At 35.7% G+C, this 19469-nt stretch overlaps 1 protein-coding gene across 1 annotated transcript in view; it reads right to left on the bottom strand.

Annotated features, from left to right (window-relative positions):
• LOC150102409 (calpain-B-like) overlaps positions 1-19469 on the bottom strand; it is a 913019-nt gene that overhangs the window by 295610 nt on the left and 597940 nt on the right. The window contains exon 3 of the mRNA XM_090399770.1: positions 12633-12649. Within this exon, the coding sequence (XP_090255896.1) occupies positions 12633-12649 (17 nt within the window). The remainder of the gene's footprint in view (positions 1-12632; positions 12650-19469) is intronic.

Here is a 19469-nt window from a genome sequence, read left to right as displayed (position 1 = left end):
TAAAATCGAAATGAAGTAGTCTTTAAAAATGATTAAATTGAAAAATAATTTAATAATAGTTGGAAAGCTTCTGAATGATTCATATCTTTGATATTTATTTTGAAGTAAACACAATGTTCATAAACAGAAGATAATATGTAAATTAATAGGAATAGCAATTCATATTAATCTCAATTATAGGAATTGTGTAGTTTAGAAATTGAGTTAATTATTTTAAAATTAAAAAAAATAAACTTCAAAAATTAATTATAAAAATACTGATCTACAAAAAACTAATGAATTAAATTTAGAAAGTTATAAGCTTATTATCTGTTTATTTATTTATTTTTTCGAAGTTGCTAGAAAGCTTAAGGCTGATTCTCATCAATGTCTTTAGAACTTTAGACATCCTTTTTGAAACACGCTGTCACAACCTTTCTCTTAAGGCGTCTTTCATTTAATTACTAGTTTTAGGTGAGAATAATCAAATAAAGACTTTCAGTATCTGAGAAACCGTGATTTTATGAGCAGTCGTCAATAGAAAGATCAGGCATCAGCACAAAAACATCTTCAGATTCCTAAGGAGATGCTATTGTTGTACCACTGGATACAGAGCGCTTCTATACTTAATGCAGTTGTCGTTCGTTGCAAATGCTAAAGTACAATGTCATACGAGATGTGAGGAACCTTTACAGAGCTTTTCAAGTAAAGATGAAGTGGTCTCTTATGAGAATGGAAGGTATTTCCTTTCCAGGAAACTCCACTTTCATCTCGCAAACAGACCAGCCAGTGCACACATACAATTAAGATAACAGTGAATAAGCAAACAGCCAGAAAACATCCAGGATGATTCTGGTTGATGGCCCTTCCGTTTGATGGTTTCTGGTTGTTGTGCGTGAACAATCCGGAAGGACTGTAGTTTTCGTGATCGAATATATTCTGGTGACGACCATCGTACAGCATTCAACGTCACTCGTGTAGTGCTTTCGGCCGATTATTGAAGCGGACTGCACAGGCGCATGTGCGCACACAGACTGTCTCTTTGTATCTGCCTGCCAATACAGCCTTAAAACGAAGTGGTGAATTCCACAAATTATCAGGGGGGGGGGAGCCTAGATCACTAATAAATTGGTCACTCATGTAACGAAAAGTAAATAAATGTTGAATTGCAAACTATCCCAGCCATTCAGATATCTTTGCCATTGTCTTCCTCCCAGTACCCTCGTTACCAAGCCTGACGGCAACTGAGCAATCGAATTCCGATACTGTCCAAGGTAAAACATTCGTCTGATAATAACGTTACATTTTTATCTTTTGTTCTTACTGCTGAAGCATCTAGTTCAGCGGCAAGTCAACCTGCTAGCAGAATGTAACAGTATTAAGTCCATTTTATGCAACCCGAGAAATGTTTTCCTTGCACACTAAAATGCAGCTCAACTGAGACTAAAGGTAGTCTTCTGAAGAATTTTAATGTTCAATATCAATTTACTCTTTATATGTATTCTTCAAACTTGATTTTAGCAGTTAAGAAACGTAATACCAATTAAATGTGCATATCGGTACATAATATATTTAAAAATTTACCTTTAGTTTCTTTCTTACTTAATAATGCCTATTAGCTAGTCATTTATCTTCGTTATGAAGCCGGAAGCGACTGTGACCATAAGTACAAAAAGGTTGCCGACTCCTGATCCAGTTATTAAGTGGAAATCTAATTTCACTTAAATTTCCGTTTTCTACACTATAAAAAGTCAATGTATACTTGTGTTTCATAAATGTCACTATATATAATAAGATTATTAATGTCGTAGACCAGATGACTTGAAGCATGCAAGATGACGCATCTCATCCTTGTCGTTGATAGCGTGACATTAAACAAACACTACCGAATGGGCATGCTGATAAGATTCGCTCATAAGCTATATCATAATGCAATTTTCTTAATTCAACTTTGTCTCCAAAGTTAAAAGTTTCCTCACCACTGAATAATTATAAATTTAATATCTGTATTGTTTTTTTAAGCCTCATGTCTGTCACTGATTCGCATATTTTATTTCTTTACTTCTAGGGTGGAAAGAAAGCACTTACCAGAAAGAAGAAAACAAAACCTCGGAAGAGAAGAAATTTAAATAGGTCGGGGGTCGTTTAGAAATCCCAATGGAAGGGGATTAGGAGAACTTGAAATGGATGAAGAAGCTTCCATATCTTAACCAGGAAGCAAATAGAGCGTCGTCTAATCGAAGAACAGGACAAAAATGGGAAAGAGTGTGCGATAAAAAATAACAATACACAGCTAGAACCGTCCTGTTCCTCAAAGGAGGAATCTATGCCAAGATGGGATTCTTCCTGTAGTTAACACATGGAGCGTCGTCATACTTTTTGAGTTCTTTCTTTAACCTACGCTCTCAAGCCCATCCTTCCAATTATTTTATATTCAATATTTTAAAAATCGTCTATCATTTATTTGAGCTTCTTCTTCTTCTTCTGCATTTCGAATTTTTATATTCCTATTGTAGCCATCCCCCTCCTCTTTACTTGTCTTCTAGCCTATTTTCGTTCGAAAATACTTAGCACTTTATCGCCCTCCCTGGCTCCTCACAACTATTCCAGAACCTACTATTGGAAACTCATACATTTAGTTCTAAAATAATTAAATAAGATTAGAAAACAACAACAATTGTAAGCTTTAAAAGGAACAAAACATAGAGAAAGAGGGCTCTTAGATCATAAGCTATATCTTCACCATTCAACTACTGAAGCAAGCAACGCGCTTAGACGGATATTAGTATACAATTGAATAATCTGTTTGTTATAAGATGATATGAAGTTACTGTTGATGATTACTGTTGATTTATTATACTGTAATAATATCTAGGCCTGCGTGACTTTATGGACACGTTGTTGGTCCATAATGTCCCCCCCCCCCAAAGAAGAAAGACCGTTGTAAGTTTTTTTTCTAGTCTCCAAACAGATGAATTTTCATTAGGCTTTTCTTCGACCATATCCAGAGTTAGTCGATCTTTGGCGTAAGCATGCAGGATCTTTTCCTCCCGGATCGAATTTTTAATCCAACAACTGTTGAAAATAGTTAGAATTCGGGGCACAAGATAGCAGTACTTGTCTATAGTACTTTCTCCCCCGAAGTCTTACAAATCATCGATACCTCTGGATTGCGCTATCTTGGAGGACTAACGGTAGCATTAATATTCTCTTCAGCTAAGATCTTTTTTGTGTATCATTACGCCTGCATCATTAATGGTCATCTATTTTTATTGATTTGTCGTGGACGGCAAATTTCCTTGCACGTAATCATACGAAGAGTGGATATTTCATATATGTACCTTCGGTTTTGCTTACAGCAAATATATACAACCTCTGTAAAGCGGGAAACAAATATATAATAATTTATTCCATAAGATTTAACTGTGATGAACACAGTTGTATGGTTTTCGTCATCTTCAATCACAAAGGTTCAGTGAAGACGGCAATCATTTTCCAAAAAAAGTCAGGGCTAAAGGAGGTCTGCCTACTCCCTTTGAGAGAACAAAACGCCGATAGTAGATTTTTTATATCTTATAGTAATGCACACTAATAATATATAATTAAATTATAATGTTTCTTTATTTTTCGTATTCCAGAAATAATTACCCTTTGAATATAATATATTCGAAGGATCAAGGTTATTATATACCTGTGGTTCAATGTTGTGAGTCGGTGCTGTTCCACAACTTCATTTTCATCGCGAGCAATAATTATCATCATTTCTCCACCTCATTCCTGGAAGTTCTTTAGGGCTAATTTTAGGAAAACGCATTTGGCTTTATCAAGCAGTATGAATAAAAAAAAATAAAAAAAAAAACCATCATACAGTTTATTTTGTACTCACTTCCCCAAAGAGCGTTTATTATGTTTCATGTAAATATATATTTCATGTATTTAACTTACCAAAGCTCTCCGGTAAATAAAGAAACAAAAAAAAAAGACATTAATTTTCTAATATTCAATGTTCCGTTATATTTTTCTTTAAACAGTTTCAAGTTAAAATTAGTGTATTTTGTTATCAGAACGTATGTCATTATCGTCGATACCGATGATTCCATAGAATGATGTGAGAGCGCAAAATGGATAAACTTTTAGTATACGTAACTATGAGAGAGAAACGTTTTCGCCTCTACGCCAAAAGTGTGTGTGTTGGGGGTGGGGGGGAGTTGGTAAGAGAAACAGAACACCTAACATCCCACCATATATTCATGTAAAGTGTAGAAATACATGCAAAGAAGACTGAAAATCTGAAAATGCATGTATGAAATTAAATCAGTTCATGATGGAACGAAGACGCGGTTATCTTGTTTTCACTACCGGAAATAAATACAGTGAATAATAAAATACATTCCAGATCCACGTTCATGATTTCTGATTCTATTTTTTTTGAGTCTTTTGCTGGACTAATTAGTTAATTAAATCATTTCCGAAGCAAATACGGCTATATCATCGCATTATTATTATTAACTGCGTGCGTTTTAAGAAATGAAAATCCTTACCAGTTGCATATGACACTGACTAAACTTTACGTTCTGAAGAGCAGAATTGAAATTACAAAAAAAAGAAAAAAAATCTTCTGTATTTAAATTAACATCTGCAACAGTTTGAATCGAAGAATATCATTGATTGGTTGAAAATTAACATTAGGACAGAGATAGTCAAATCTAAAAAGCTTTTATATGAACATCGCTGTTTACCCTAACACCATACTACGCAGGTGTTTTTTTTTTTTTTTTCCTTTCCTGTTATGTTTTTACAAAAGGAAGTGGAAATGAGAGGGCATCCTTTTGTCGGCATATCCAAAAGGAAAAAAAAAACACTGCAATTTCCTCTAAGAACCCAGAACAGAAAAAAAAGAAAGAGTAGAGTCAAATAAAGTAAAAGTGCATGCATAAAATCGCCACAATATTCCCTTAGATCACTTGGCAAATGAAAGAAACGGGATGTTGTTGTACACTCCTCCAAGTACTCAGTTAGCCGTGCATTAATAGTGACAGGGTAAGCATGTTGCTGGTTGCAAGGGTAGAAAAGAACGCAATAGAACATGACAACAGACTGCATCTTGGCAGTATTATTTGTATTGTGTTGTTAATCAGAAAAACAGAAGACATTCGTATTTCAATTCCCGCGGCTCCTCTGATCTTTTTCTTTCTCCAAGATAACCTATAACCTAAGCAACATAATTCACTTTAATGGAAATGTCGCCTGATATGTAAACATATCGTCTGATTTCCTACAAAGGCTTCGTACTGCGAAATTCAAATAACTGAGAAGGTAGCTCACTCCGTATTGCGTTGGAGAGAGAGAGAGAGAGAGAGAGAGAGAAAATGTGTGTATGGGAATACATCTACAACAATCCGCTATAAGCATCATTAATTTACAAAGAAAATAACTTTCGCGAATAATAATACGCAGAAAATGAAGAACAAAAGAATAAAAAATCTCCCTAAAGAAGACTAACTTGCTTCCATCTTATGTGGGGATGTTTCTCAGTGAAGAACGGATGCTAAATTACGGAATATTGCTCAAAATGAATAAGTAATATCGCAAAGAAGTAAAGAAGGGTACGCAAGAAATTAAAAAAAATGTAGAAAAGTAAACAGCTAAAATATTCAACGGTAAAATGGGGTAGGCTGTGAATAGTAGAGGATAAAGATGAAAAAGCAACGTCAAAAAATGAGAAGAAATTATAATACCATGAATAATATATCAGAAAAATATATCAGCGACACAAGGAAAGCGTTTTTATTGTCATAGAATCTTCGGCATTTTCTTCACATTCAAATGGATTCCCTGCATCTATTTTCTCCTGTACAATACCAGGACATTGTAATCTGAAAAGGCATCCAATGTCTCCTCTTTGTCCTGCTTTGTGTCTTTCCAGTAACCCTTCTGCTGGTTGCCAGATGTATGCAAACGAGAGAAACCACAAGACTTCAGATGTGTTCGTGGCAGAGGCGAGAACTGAATAAAAACATTCACTATGTGTTTTTTTTTAGAACGGAGAATCTATACACTATTTCTTTGAAATACTCAAGAAATTGGAAAAAGGTTGACATGGTTTTAATTTTTTTTTTTTTCTGACTGATTTTTACTTTCCTTTTTTCTTCCAAAGAAATGTTTTCTTTACTATAGCTGTAACTATTTTTTACATTTCTCTTATATGTTAACTAAATTTACAGCAAGGTTAACACATGCTATAATAATTAAACACAAAGAAACAATTTTGAAAATGATTGAAAAATTAAAAAAAAACATGTGATACTTCATATTGCAAATAATAAAGTAACATACTTTATTATTTGCAATATTAAGTATCATCTGTTACATAACTGTTCTGGAAATAAGTCAACTAATAAAATAAGTCAAAATAAGTCTAGGAAAAGTAACTGATCTAGAAGTTTGTTCCCTCTTTCGTGATTGCGTTGCCAAAATATTAACTAATTCGGGGGAAAAAATTAGGCAACAACAATAATAGAAACACAGGAAAATATCAGTATTGTGACAGTCAGCCAATTCTTTGTTATATGTACCGAACAGAGTATCTACTTTTAAGTTAATCTTCGGATTCGAAGATTCATTTTCTCATTTGTGATATAAAAAGTCTTACAGCGTGTTGCCTATTTATATAAATTATTACCTGTTTTTGAAAATTAATTATTTAAATTTAATTAATTATAATTAACGAAATAATTTCAAATATTTTCTAATTTATAAAAAAATATACCATACAACTTGAAACGTTTCATATCATGATATTCGCACACGGAAAATAATGAAACAGTGACCTTATATGGAAAAAATATCGAAAAAAATGGATATAGATATAAAAAAGAAACAAGATAGATACAAAGACTGGCAATCAATTTTACCTATGTTCAAAAAGAGATAGCCGAAAGCAATTATGGGGAAAAATAGAAATACAATATAGAGAGAGAGAGAGAGACAGATAAAAAAAAAAGACTTTATGGAACATAGAAATAGGATAAATAAAAGAGTGACTTTATATAAATGCATATTATATAAATAAAATTACATGATATCTTATCAATTTTCTATATGAGCATGCCAGTATTGAATAAAGAACTACTGTTTGTCCCCAACCCTGGAGCAACTCCTCTTATGGTTAGCCATGTCTAGATTCAACAATTTATGTAACAAAATTATTCATTATTTCTGTGCACTTTGCAACCTCTAGTGCTACTTTTGTGCAAACCTGAACGTGAATTAAATGTTAAATGACGTTCTTAATGGCTATTTCTTGTAACAGAGCATTAATAGGACATTTCAGGCAGACAGTCGAAGCGTGTACGTTGTGTTGAGATAAATCAATTAGCCTGTTATTTACTGCATATTCGTTTCAGTATCATTCGACTAATTTCTTAAGATCGTCTAGCTCATTAAGGATGTTATAGAATTCAGTACGCAATGATGGCCTTTAAATGAACTTCCATGGTAAGCGATGTGCAGTTAATTTCCCCTTGAATAACAGTAATCTATGTAATCCTCCAGTAGAATTCCTGGCCGAGTATTTACCTTAGCCATAAATTTGTATCTAGAGAAGAAAATGCGTTCACCGAAATGTCTGCTGGATGTAATTAAAGAGAAGCTAAAAGCATCGGGGTCAGCATCAGAATGTTTAAGGACTTTAGGTGGTCACATTCTTAAAGTGCCACCGTCTTAGTGGCATTTCGCTGCATCTAACTAATCACGCTCTTCCATTTTCGTTGCAGTTCTTCACATGACAGCCAAAGCTGTTCGCTTTTACTTTGATCTCTCCAACAAAGTGTCCAGAAGTATCAGAACTTTCTTTATTCGCATCTACCCGATCGGAAGTGTAATTACTGTTAACTGAAGATATCGTTTTTTGTTGTTGATTTCTGTAGGTATTGGGATTATCTGAAATTGATGTAACGTAAAAAAAAAGAATGCCTTAAGTTCTTTCCCCTGAAAAAAAAAGTTAAGTTGTATTGCTCCGGTTTTGTTCAATAAATTGCCTGGAATAATATCATGGTTGGCTTGACTAATTAAAAATGCAAGTCTAGTTTGAATCTCATTTTTCTTTCCAGTATGAAAGGAAAAAGAACGATGTACCTTTTTAGATACATTTTAGCATATTCAAGCTAAAATGTATTTAAGAAACATATCCAAGCTTACTTAATTATAAAGGAACAATCGCAGATTTTTCTTTTTTCTTCCTTTTGAAAAGAAGAAAGTACAGAGGATGTCACAATATGCATCAAACTTCCATTTCATATATGCGTATTGCCTGACAAGAACAGTTTTGTTCATGTTCTTCTTTTTTACTTACCTTTGGTGTTTTATTCTCTCTCCCTCTCTTTTACTTACTATATTTTTAAGTGAATTCAAAAGTTATATAATAAATTTGTAATCGTTAATAGGATTCAAATTTCTGTCAATTCATAATAAATAATACAAACCCCTCTTAACTTCAATAGTATGTTTTTAATCCCACCAGGTTGGCATTCCTTACTTATCCAACTATCTACTAGCTCACTACTTTTGTCAAACAGAATATGAAACTTTATAAGATGCCTTAAGAAAAAAAGATAACGTATTCTAAACTAAACTTTCTGTATGTGTTTTAGAGTAAATGCTGATTCGCTATTGATGATTAAAAAAAAAACTTACTTCTTATACGAAACCGAATAAGAATTCTTTATATATTACTATTCAGAACAAATGAAAATGTACAAGGTAAGAAAATAATTTTTGCATCGTTACCTGAAGAAGCTAGGATAAACGTTTTTCTTAGATGAAAGTGAAGATTAAAATGAAATCAACTGGCAGTATGAGAGAACAATTGGGAAGTCTTATTCATCATCATTATAGAAGCCTCCGTAGCTCAGTCAATATCGACGAAGCTCTTCGGATGGAAAGACTTGGGTTCGAATCCAGTCTAGGACGTGAAGAACAGTGAAGACAAACCCGTCAGAAGAAACACGCAGCTTACAGACACAACCAACAATTGCAGATAGGATTAACATCCCTATCAAAGCACTAATCATATTTCTGAGATGCCAAGTCGCTTGGCTATGATAAGCCATTGAGCTTAACACGAAAAATGCAACATGGAACGGGATTATTATTATTACTACTATACGAGATATACCACACTTAAATCTCCCACTAGTAGCTCTATCCGAATGCGTACCTAATGGTAGATCTCAACTTTTGCTATAAAAAAAAAACCTCTGGATTTGGATACTGTCAAGGATGATATAAGAAGACGTACAAAGACGCCGCATTGGGAGATGGAACGGTTTAGTGTCCTCTGGAAAATTCCGCTTATCAACAAACATATTTGCAGTATATAATTTTCATGATTTAATGAACATTTGTATGAAAGGAACTTGAAATCTTAATGATACAGTTCATACATGTTTTAAACTTGAATTACTGAGGTATATTAGGGTTAAGCCTAAGAAATCCAGAGAACAAATATATGCTTGGGCGAAGTGCATTGAAGAATATATCTGTAGCATTATGAAAATAAAAGATACCGATTTGTTGCTTTTGGAAAAAAATTAAACAACAAATGTATAAACAAATAAAGAAATGATTGCAGTCATAAAAATAAGGGTTCCATGAAAATTCATCTAAAAAAACAGTTAATCGAAAGACAATTCATCGAACGACAATTCGTCGAAAATGCAATTCACCGAAAATGTTAACTAAAATTTCATTAAATTGATCCAGCCAAAGAGGAATTGCTAATATCATTTCGAAAATTTTTTTCGAAAATGTTATGATGAAAATGAGTCATTTAGAACAAAAACTGAACCTTGCAGACAGCTTCTTGTACCGACATTTTCTATTAATTCCGCTATGTCAGAGAGTTATTGTAATACATAATTTGGACACGTTATTTCTTTGTTGCCACGAATATAGCTGAACTGAAAACTGAAACGGTTCGACATTTTCTTGTAAAAGTTTCAAATAGCAAATCTGATTCAGATTCGCTATTTGGAACTTTTATTCATCCCATAATAATTCAAATAGAATTATTATGAGATGAATTTTATTCATCCCATAATAATTACTGTATTGAAATCGCATATTACTACTAGTAACAGTAATAATAATGGAGCCTGCGTAGGCTGGGCTTTTCCTCCAGGAAACAGGCAAATCAGTCCCATAAAACAGACACGAAACAGTTTATCGGACAAGAAAGACAATAAGAAACCATACTGTTCTATAATTATTCCCTATTAAAGTAGCATTGCTTTCTCACTCTGCACAGTTCAGCATTTGTTCTAAATAGATCACTTTTATCATAACATTTTCGAAAAGTTAAAATTTTCGTTGAATTGTTTTTTCTATGAATTGCATTTTCGACGAATTGCCGTACGATGAATTGTTCATTCGATGAACTCTCCGGATACCAAAAATAAGGGTTTAATAATAACATTCCTGTATTATACTACTATTCATCATAACTGAACTTAGAGCTGTTCTTAACGTATGGTACTGTAGACATTATTTTATCATATTATTATTATTAGACCCAGTGGCTTGCCACGACCAAGTAACTTGGCTTCTAGTGAACCTGATACTGTTAATGACAGTAGACAATGCAGCTAAATATATTTGCATTGTCCACTAAGGCTGTATGCTGCGTGTGTTCTTCTGGCCTGTTTGCCTGTTTTATGGGATAAAAAACCAAGTTTACAAGAGAAAAACCTGGAATCAGGGTCTTTCCAACCAAAGGGCATCGTCTATACATAGTGAGCTAAGAAGGCCCTCACATTACTTTATTTTGTTATTAAAACATAAAAACATCCAGGCATAGTAGTTCGATATGACTATTTTTCTTATCCAACTACTAAATCTGGATATAGAAAGACTAGACTAAAAGTTAAGAGAATCAATTCGTATAGATTTAAGGTTCTGTTAAATAACTGATTTTTTTTTAACAACGGCAAGATGAGCAACCATTCTTCTCTTTGTATGATGGAGGATGTCGTTAGCGAAAATGCAGTAAGTTGCCTCTAAGCATTTTACAAGGTTACTAAAATAGCCAACAAGCAAACAATACACTAGCGATGTCATAGCGTGACTGTAGGTCATGTTTCTCTGTGTCACAAAACAGATGATTATTTGCAGATGATAAACGGTAGACCTTCGGCCTTTAAGTGCTGAAAGCAATGTAGCAGTGGTCGGTCTAAAGACAATTAACGTTCAAGTTACACGAAAACTAAAACGCACAATGAGTTTATACGTTTCTTTATGCGAGATTATAGATAAAGATGCCCAAGGATTCGTTTTCTTAATAAATATCACGTGCTTAAAACATTATTTTCCAAGGTTATATCTAATGGCTATTTCGATCAGCACGAAATCTCTACTCAAGGACGAGAAACTTTCTCAATTTTTGCAGCTTTTAACACCCGTTAGAATCTCCATTTCCTTAATGAGCCATACGGAGAATTATAGAACACTTACAACTTTTTAATATTCAACACCACTGAGCTTTAATTTTAATCTTTTTTTTTTCCCGACTTAAACGCCACCATTTAGGAACACCATGAAAGCGAAGAATGAAAACAACTTGGCAACTAATAATTTCGCATTGAAAAATGTTCGCTGAGTCAAATTAACAACTTAGATACGTTTCCCCACACGTAAATATGTGAATTTTACTTCAATTCTTATAGCATTCCAAACTTGTCGCCCATGGCCAGCGATTTCTGGACAGAAAACAATTTAAAGGACTGAAAACTGAAAATGTTTCCTTGCTTCATGACATTCGGATGCATTCGAGCTGCGCGGGTGAAGAGAGAAAGCAGGCATGCATGCAAGCCGGCACATGAGCTACATTCCTGTGAAACAAACATGCTGTTATGCATTTTATGCATTCTATTACTTTAAAAGAAGCTAAATTTCTTCCTCCGTACTTTTCAATCAGCTAGGCTCGGCTTAGCTCACTCCGTCTTATTCTCAGAAGCAAAATCTGAGATATATATGGAACGTATGAAATGTCCGAAGGAAAAAAAATGCTCGTTTCATTATTTACCTTTATTTCGTTTAAATTTCAACGACATACCACGAACTTACAATACGGCTATCAATTCTAGAAAGCAAAGCATCCCCCTCCTCCGAATATTTTGTAGTAACCCGATGCTTTTTTCCGGTCAGACGGAATGTTCTGCTTACCAGTATTGTTTATTTACGAGTTTGCAGTCAAAAATCTGAAAACTCAGGTTCCGTTCGATGTTCCTTATTTAGATTTCCTGGTTAACATCGAAAGGAACCTAAGTCATCTCTCCAGTGAAAAAGCTAATTCTCTCCGCCTAGAAGTTGCTTCTACGTTACTTAAAGCCAAGCTTCCTCCTTCCAACATATCTCCTTCTGAAAAGAAAGCACTACATTCCTTAAGAAGTAACAGTCACCTTGTTATCAGACAAACGAAAAGTGACAGTAATTATGGATTCCTCAAATTACAGAAGTAAAATTTCTCTTTTACTTCGAGATCGCTCAACATACCAAGAACTTGATCACGAACCAACCAACAGGCAACTGAAGAAATTAAATTCCCTTCTAGATGAGGTTATAAGTTTAGATGCAGACACTATAGAAAGGTTAAAAACGGATTTTGCAAGACCTCCTAGATTTTATGGTCTTCCAAAAATTCACAAAACAGACATTCCTCGCCATCCTATAGTTGGCTGTATTGATTCACCTACTTACCGCATAGCCAAATATTTAGCGAAATTATTGAAATCACATATAGGCAAATCACGCTCTTTTTGAAAAACTCTTCTGATTTCTTAAAAAAAATTAAAATATATCTCATTACAACCTATTGATCTTATGGTGAGCTTCGATGTAGAATCTCAATTTACCAATGTACCTCTCAAAGAGACCTTACATTTACTGGCTGGCATCTTCCCGCAAGATATTGTAAAATTATTCGATTTCGTGATGCACTCTGGATATTTCTTGCATCAAAACAAGTTCTACAACAAAGTGGAAGGAACAGCCATGAGAAGTCCACTTTCACCTGCTCTAGCCAATTTTTATTTGGAACATCTGGAAAACATCGTTTTTTCATCTATATACCCTGGGTTAGATATATAGAATAGACGACATTTTTTCAGTGTGGCCACACAACAGATTCCTTACCATCCTTTTTAGCCAAAATCAATTCTCTACACCCTCGTATTAAGTTTACCATGGATATTGAAAAAAGACAAGTTATCCTTTTTAGACATCCTTCTCATCCGCTCACCTTCAGGTATTCCGACAACAACAGTATACAGAAAACCTAGTTTTACTGGACGTTACATTCTCAAACAATCTGCCCATAATCCTTATCAAAAAACAGGAATTATAAAAAGTTTAATTCGACGAGCTAGAACCAATTGCTTCACTCCCCACGAATTACAGAAAGAACGTTCAGCTATCAAACATCACATGAAATTAAATGGCTTCTCCGAAAAAAAGTACACAACATCTGTTCGATTCCTACAATCCTATCCAGAACAACAAAGAATCAATACGTCGAGTTCCAATTCCATATATTTCCGGGATTTCAGAGCCAATTTCAAGAATTCCGAAGAAATATGATTTAATAGCCATTTATATCCCTATTAACAAAATATCCACATATTTCCCATCTTCTAAAGATAAAAGCTCAACTATGTCGCTGTCTGGTGTATATCAAGTTCAATTGTAACTGCAATCTGTCGTACTTTGGACAAACCAGATGCTCTATAGAAAAAAAGAATAGGAGAACATCAATCGTACATTCTTCACAACAAATCCGATACGTTTGAATTGGCGCAACACGAGATAGAGACAAGCCACAACGTTCTCTGGTCCAGGACTCGCCTTCTACACAGATGTCGCTATAAATTCGAACGCCTATTCAGAGTTTGAATAGTTTTTTTTTATATTTTTTTTAATTGAGAACCTTTAATTCCTACATTAGTTTAATGTTATCTTTAATTGAATTTATAAATTAAGATTGTTATATGAAACTGTGAATTAATACCTATAATTTATTAATCACTGATGAAATTTACCTCTCTTTAGTGCTTAGCAATGTAACATCACGCGGCTCGTTCTACTTTTGAATGATCATTTGTTTGTATATTCCACCTTGTAAAAACTGTTCCTATCAAGCCACTGAGGATAATCTGTTAATTTCAGACTGAAATATTTGGCAAAGATTAAAATATTCTTGTCTTAACGTATTTATATTTCTTACTTTACATTATCTAATCTCGTTCCAAGCATGTTTTGCAAAATTCGTATTATCCTCTATCTGTACATATTAATAGATCATCTGTGGCCAGAAGGATTTTAATAAAATTTGGGTTTTGATATCCTCAGTAAATTTTTACCAGGCTATTATGATTTTTATTCAATGGTACATGTATGAACGTGTTTGTTACCCCAAGAGTTACTCAAAGTTCTATTAGATATCAAAAGATATATACGTAATTTATCTAAAATAGCTATATTATTATATGTTTAGTTTAATCCTTTATCCAAGTGTAAGCAAACAAAGTTTGCGCCTGAAGGACTCGGGGCAACTGGTGGCAGAGGTAACAAACTTCACATCACTTGCCTCAGTATCCCATAATGCAAAGCACATCTCCTTGCGGACATGTATAATGCTATGCATTATGGGAAGGGTCACTACCCAGACTGGTTTCCCTTTATTAAGTGCAGGGTTACCTCTCCAAAAACTCGTGAGATCACCCAACAATGAGCGATCCGAAGGAACAAAACTCAGCGTTGTTCCACTCGGTAACATGGAACGGGTTCTTCTCACAGTGTCACTGAGAAGAACTCTCAGCGATTGGTTTTACCCCGTGGCAGGCTCACCCCACCACCGAGCAGAACTGCTCATATGTCATCTAAGGGGGTAACAGTAACAGCCGTGCCTCAGTTAACTCATGGGCTACAGCATTGCCATCCATTACTCACCCCCCCACCTGGATAACAGCAATAGCCGAGCTTCAGTTAGAACTTTATTGGCTACAGCATTGAAACCTTACTTAGGGATCTGGTCAGTGGGAACCGGACTCAGAGGTGGTGATACTAAGACCATTGACGTTACTGAGAGGATGGCTGAAGCACAAGTGCTTTTCATATTCCCCTTTATCTGTAATGAGAGTTATTTGGGAATGGGAGATTTGTGAGCAATTAAGCTCGCCCTCTGAGGGCAGTAGTGTTAGCTATGATCAGTTGAGAGAAGAATAGCCTTCGATCTTTGGTGTTTGTAGTAATCAGTCTCATTGTAGTTGACAGCTTGCACGATTAATGTGAACTTGACTTCACGAAGAATTTTTCTGCAAGATCGCGAAGAAGGGAGGAGATGTATGGAATGCCGGTTTCTCGGTGAATTTCCGATGAACCACGGTGCATCCAGGATCATCCTAAGGCATTTGTTTTGGATTCTCTGTAATTTTGAAATGTTTGATCTTGAAGTGTGACTCCATGCTGGTGAGGCGTAGGTGATGACTGGACGTATTACCATCCGGTAAAGAAGCAATTTATTATGTAGGTTCAATTTGCTCTTGCGGTTGATCAATGGGTAGAGCTGAGCTATGACTTTGGAAGATTTGGAGCAAATGAGATTGATTGTTTGTTGAAAAGGAGTTTCTTATCCATCAATACCCCAAGGAATTTGGTCTCTGATTGCCATGAGATCTTTTGACTAGAGAGCAGGATGTCTTCTTTGTTGCAGATCTTTCTTCTTGAAAACATCATGGCTGAGCTTTTGAGGGGGTTTACTTGAATTCTCCAGTTGGTGAACCAGTTTGCTAGCTCATTGATACTTCCTTGGAGTCTAGTGATTGCTAGGTGAGGGTTGAGCCATCTAGCTAGATTAGCGGTTTCGTCGGCATAAAGAGCCGTAGTAATTGTTTTTGTGTTGAGAGGAATATCTGCCATGTAAGTTGTTAAAAGTATTGGGGCCAGAGGAGAACTTTGAGGTACTCCCGCCAGGATTTTGCGCCTTGAAGAAACAATTCCGTTGAGTTTTACTTGCATATATCTTTCATTGATATATGAATATATGAGTTTCATTAGTTTAATTGGGATATTGTTTTCAATTAGTTTGAAGATAAGGCCTTGATGCCAGACCTTATCAAAGGCCTTGGCAACATCCAAAAATACAGCAGCAGTATGAAGGTGCCAGTTAAAGCCATGAGTGATATGTTCTGTTAGTCGGTGAATTTGTTGCACCGTGTTGTGAGCTTTGCGAAACCCAAATTGCTCATTTGGGATTATTTTCTGTTGGTCCACTGGTGATTGTAGTCTTGATAGGATGACCTTTTCTATTACTTTGCCAAGACAGGAAAGAAGACTGATGGGCCCGTAGCTTTGGGGAAGTTGTGGGTTATTACCAGGTTTTTTCAGAGGTATAATGTCCGCGATTTTCCAATCAGAGGAACAGTATTGGAATCTTAAAATGGAATTGGTAATATTAACTAGATGAATTATGGCTTTCCGTGGGAGTAGCTTTATTATTCTATTGGTAATGCCGTCAGGGCCGGGGGCCTTTTTATTCTTCAGATGGGAAATGATATTTATTATTTCTGTTGGAGATGTGGGGGTGATGGTTTCTGAATCATCCTTAGGCTGACTTAGTGCATTTCTAACTTTACGATGAACTTTGTAAATAAGATTGATATTTAAGTTTGCATAAGATGGGCTGCATTGATTTTCCAGATTGTCAATTAGGGCTTCTACTTTTTCTTCATCTGTGTGTGCAACTCCAAGATTGGTCTTTAAAGGGGGAAGTGGTTGTCTTTTGGTACGAAGAGATTTTACAAACTTCCACATGGAGTTATCTTCTGGGTTGATTTCTTTCAGTTTGGTTTCCCATTTGGAGTTCCTGTGGACCTGGAGGGCTTCTCGAATCTGTCTGTTCAAAGTGTTTAAGGTTGCTTTGTCCTGCGGGGCTCTGGTGTTGTGATATCGCTTTCTGGCCATGTTTTTGGCCCTGATCAGGTCCATTATCTCTTCTGGGATCCAGTCAGGAGCGTGGAAGACAGTGGTTTGAGTGACTGATGCTATTGCTGTGTTGATTTGCCTAGTTAAATTGTTTACAGCTTGATCTATTTCTTCTTTTTTACGAATGACAGGGGGAGGACCGATGTGGATTGGAAGAACCTTAGAAAGCTTGTCCCATGGTATGAAAGAATGATGGGGATAGAGCTGGTCTTGAAGTCCTAACCTGAGTAGGATGGGATTATGATCTGAGTTAAGCTCTTCTACTGTCTCCAGCTGGTATTGATATTTGATGTTTCTGAGGATAACTATGTCTAATACATCAGAACTTCCTGATGGGCTGTAGTGGGTGGGCTCAGTGGGTCCAGCTACTATTGATGAGTTGAGTAATGTGTAGTTGTATAAGGTACGGCCTTTGGTGTTGATTGACGAACTGAACCAGGCCGTATGTTTGGAGTTAAGGTCTCCAGCTATAATTATGGAACCTGTGGAGCCGAGGATGGAGTCTAAGTCTGCTGTCAATAGTGGAATACTGGGAGGATTGTATAATTAATTTTTGATAAAATAATTTATCAAAAATAATTAATAATTTTTAATAAAATAATTAATTAATTATTTTTTTATATAATTTTTGATAAAAATAGCTGTTCCGCCTCCACTAGAGTTAAGTCTGTCTGTCCTGTATAAAATATAACCTCTTAGTTTTGGATTGTTTGATGGTCTGAGGTGGGATTCACTGATAAAGATTATGTCTGGATTGTATCTTTTTGCAAATTCTTGCAGCTCGAGAATTTTGTTTGTTAAGCCATTGGCATTCCATGCTGTTATCATGAGAGAATTTGGTTTAAATTTTTTAAACATTATAGAGAGCTGTTAATATGGATTGGGTTTCTAGGTAGAATCTTTTTCTGGAGGATGGTGAAGTGCTTGCTTTGCTAAATTCATGCAGCATTGTTGCAAGTGATGAGATTAAAGCTGATGTGAGATTAGAGCTTATTCGCTCTTGCGATGGAGAAGTCTGGGTTCTTCTGCTTCGCTTATGATTTGGACATGGTTGAGGGTCGAGTGCCTTCCTGTGTTTTCGAATGTGAGGAAATATGATCTGGAGGGCGAACTGCTTGGATGTGCATTGTGTCATTTCTTGGAGGAGCGTGGTTACTTCTTAATGATCCACGGTCTTTTTGGATGGAAAAGGCAACCCTTGTAATTAGAGGGGTGTGGTCCTCTACAGTTGGCACAACAGGCAGGTGTCGATCTGGGTTTGGTGCAGGAGTTTGTTTGATGACCCTCACCGCATTTTAGGCATCTATATGCAGCTCTGCACAGTTTTTGGGCATGCCCGAACCTCTGGCATCTGTGGCACTGCCCTGCCGATGCCTTCTTCCTTAGAGGTTCGGTTGTGATTTTAAGCTTACAGATGTCCGTTACCTCATAGATGCTTTTTTGTGTGTTGGAGATTTCGACCAACACCAGTGGCATTGGTGTTTTATCTGATCTCAACATTCTACTGGCTTTGGTTGGAGTCAGTCCTTGATTGATGAGGTCAGCTGTGATCTCATCAGTTGTGATGCCTTCAGTCACTCCTCTTAGAACTAACTTTAAGTTCTTCTCGCTTGCTAGCGCAAAGGTGTGGAAGGGCAGTTTGGGGTTGTCAAACATTTTCGTCATCAAGCGATAATCAGTGACAGTGGTAGGGTGGATCTCTACACCCTCTTCAGTATTTCTTGCCCAGGAAAAATTGATATTTTGTTCTCCTGGGGATCTTGAGACTGAGGTCCATTTGTCTTTATCTCGAAGGATAACTGGAGGGACCTTTTCTTTTCTGTCTTGGGAGATCTGATTTTGTTGAGTTGTTACATTATCTTCCAATTCACCTCCCGATGTTCTGCGTCTTTTATTAGATTGTTCCTCATGAGAACAATCGAACTGTCAGGGAATCTTTGTAGGTATAACAGGTGTAATGTCCTCTTCTATGTCCAAATCATCATCTTCAGTGTCATTTAATTGAGTGAAGAGATTCAAGCAACCAGGATAGTCTGTATCAAATTTCTTAAGGATGAATTTGAGAATGTCAAGTGACATATCTTCGTTTAGCTGTTGAATGGCGTCCTTGATATCGTTTACATTCTGCATTCTTGTGTACGAAATATTAAGATATATTTCGGATAGGTATGATGGCGAATAGAACGGGCTAGGGCCAGAAAATTGTATCAAAAGTTAAATTCTTACCTTCTATTCCGCAAACAAACCAGATTCACAATATCTAAAACTCACTAATCACCACTGAAATCAAAAAACATTCTTCGCAACAACAACCATCATGCGAGACTACTATGCGAGCCGCCATTATTCCAAATTACGTATCGTGATACTAAGATGGAAGTAATGGAGCAGTCATATTTATCTATACGAGTAGCCAAAAGGTGTCTCACCTTATTATTGAATTATTCTGGATTTAG

This window comes from Typopeltis vanoorti, chromosome 10 (assembly GCF_054136105.1).
Source record: "Typopeltis vanoorti isolate ZY-2024b chromosome 10, IOZ_Tvanoo_1.0, whole genome shotgun sequence".
NCBI classification, from domain to species: Eukaryota; Metazoa; Arthropoda; class Arachnida; order Uropygi; family Thelyphonidae; genus Typopeltis; species Typopeltis vanoorti.
Note: the sequence above shows the minus strand (reverse complement) of the source record. Positions and strands in the feature narration are given on the sequence as shown.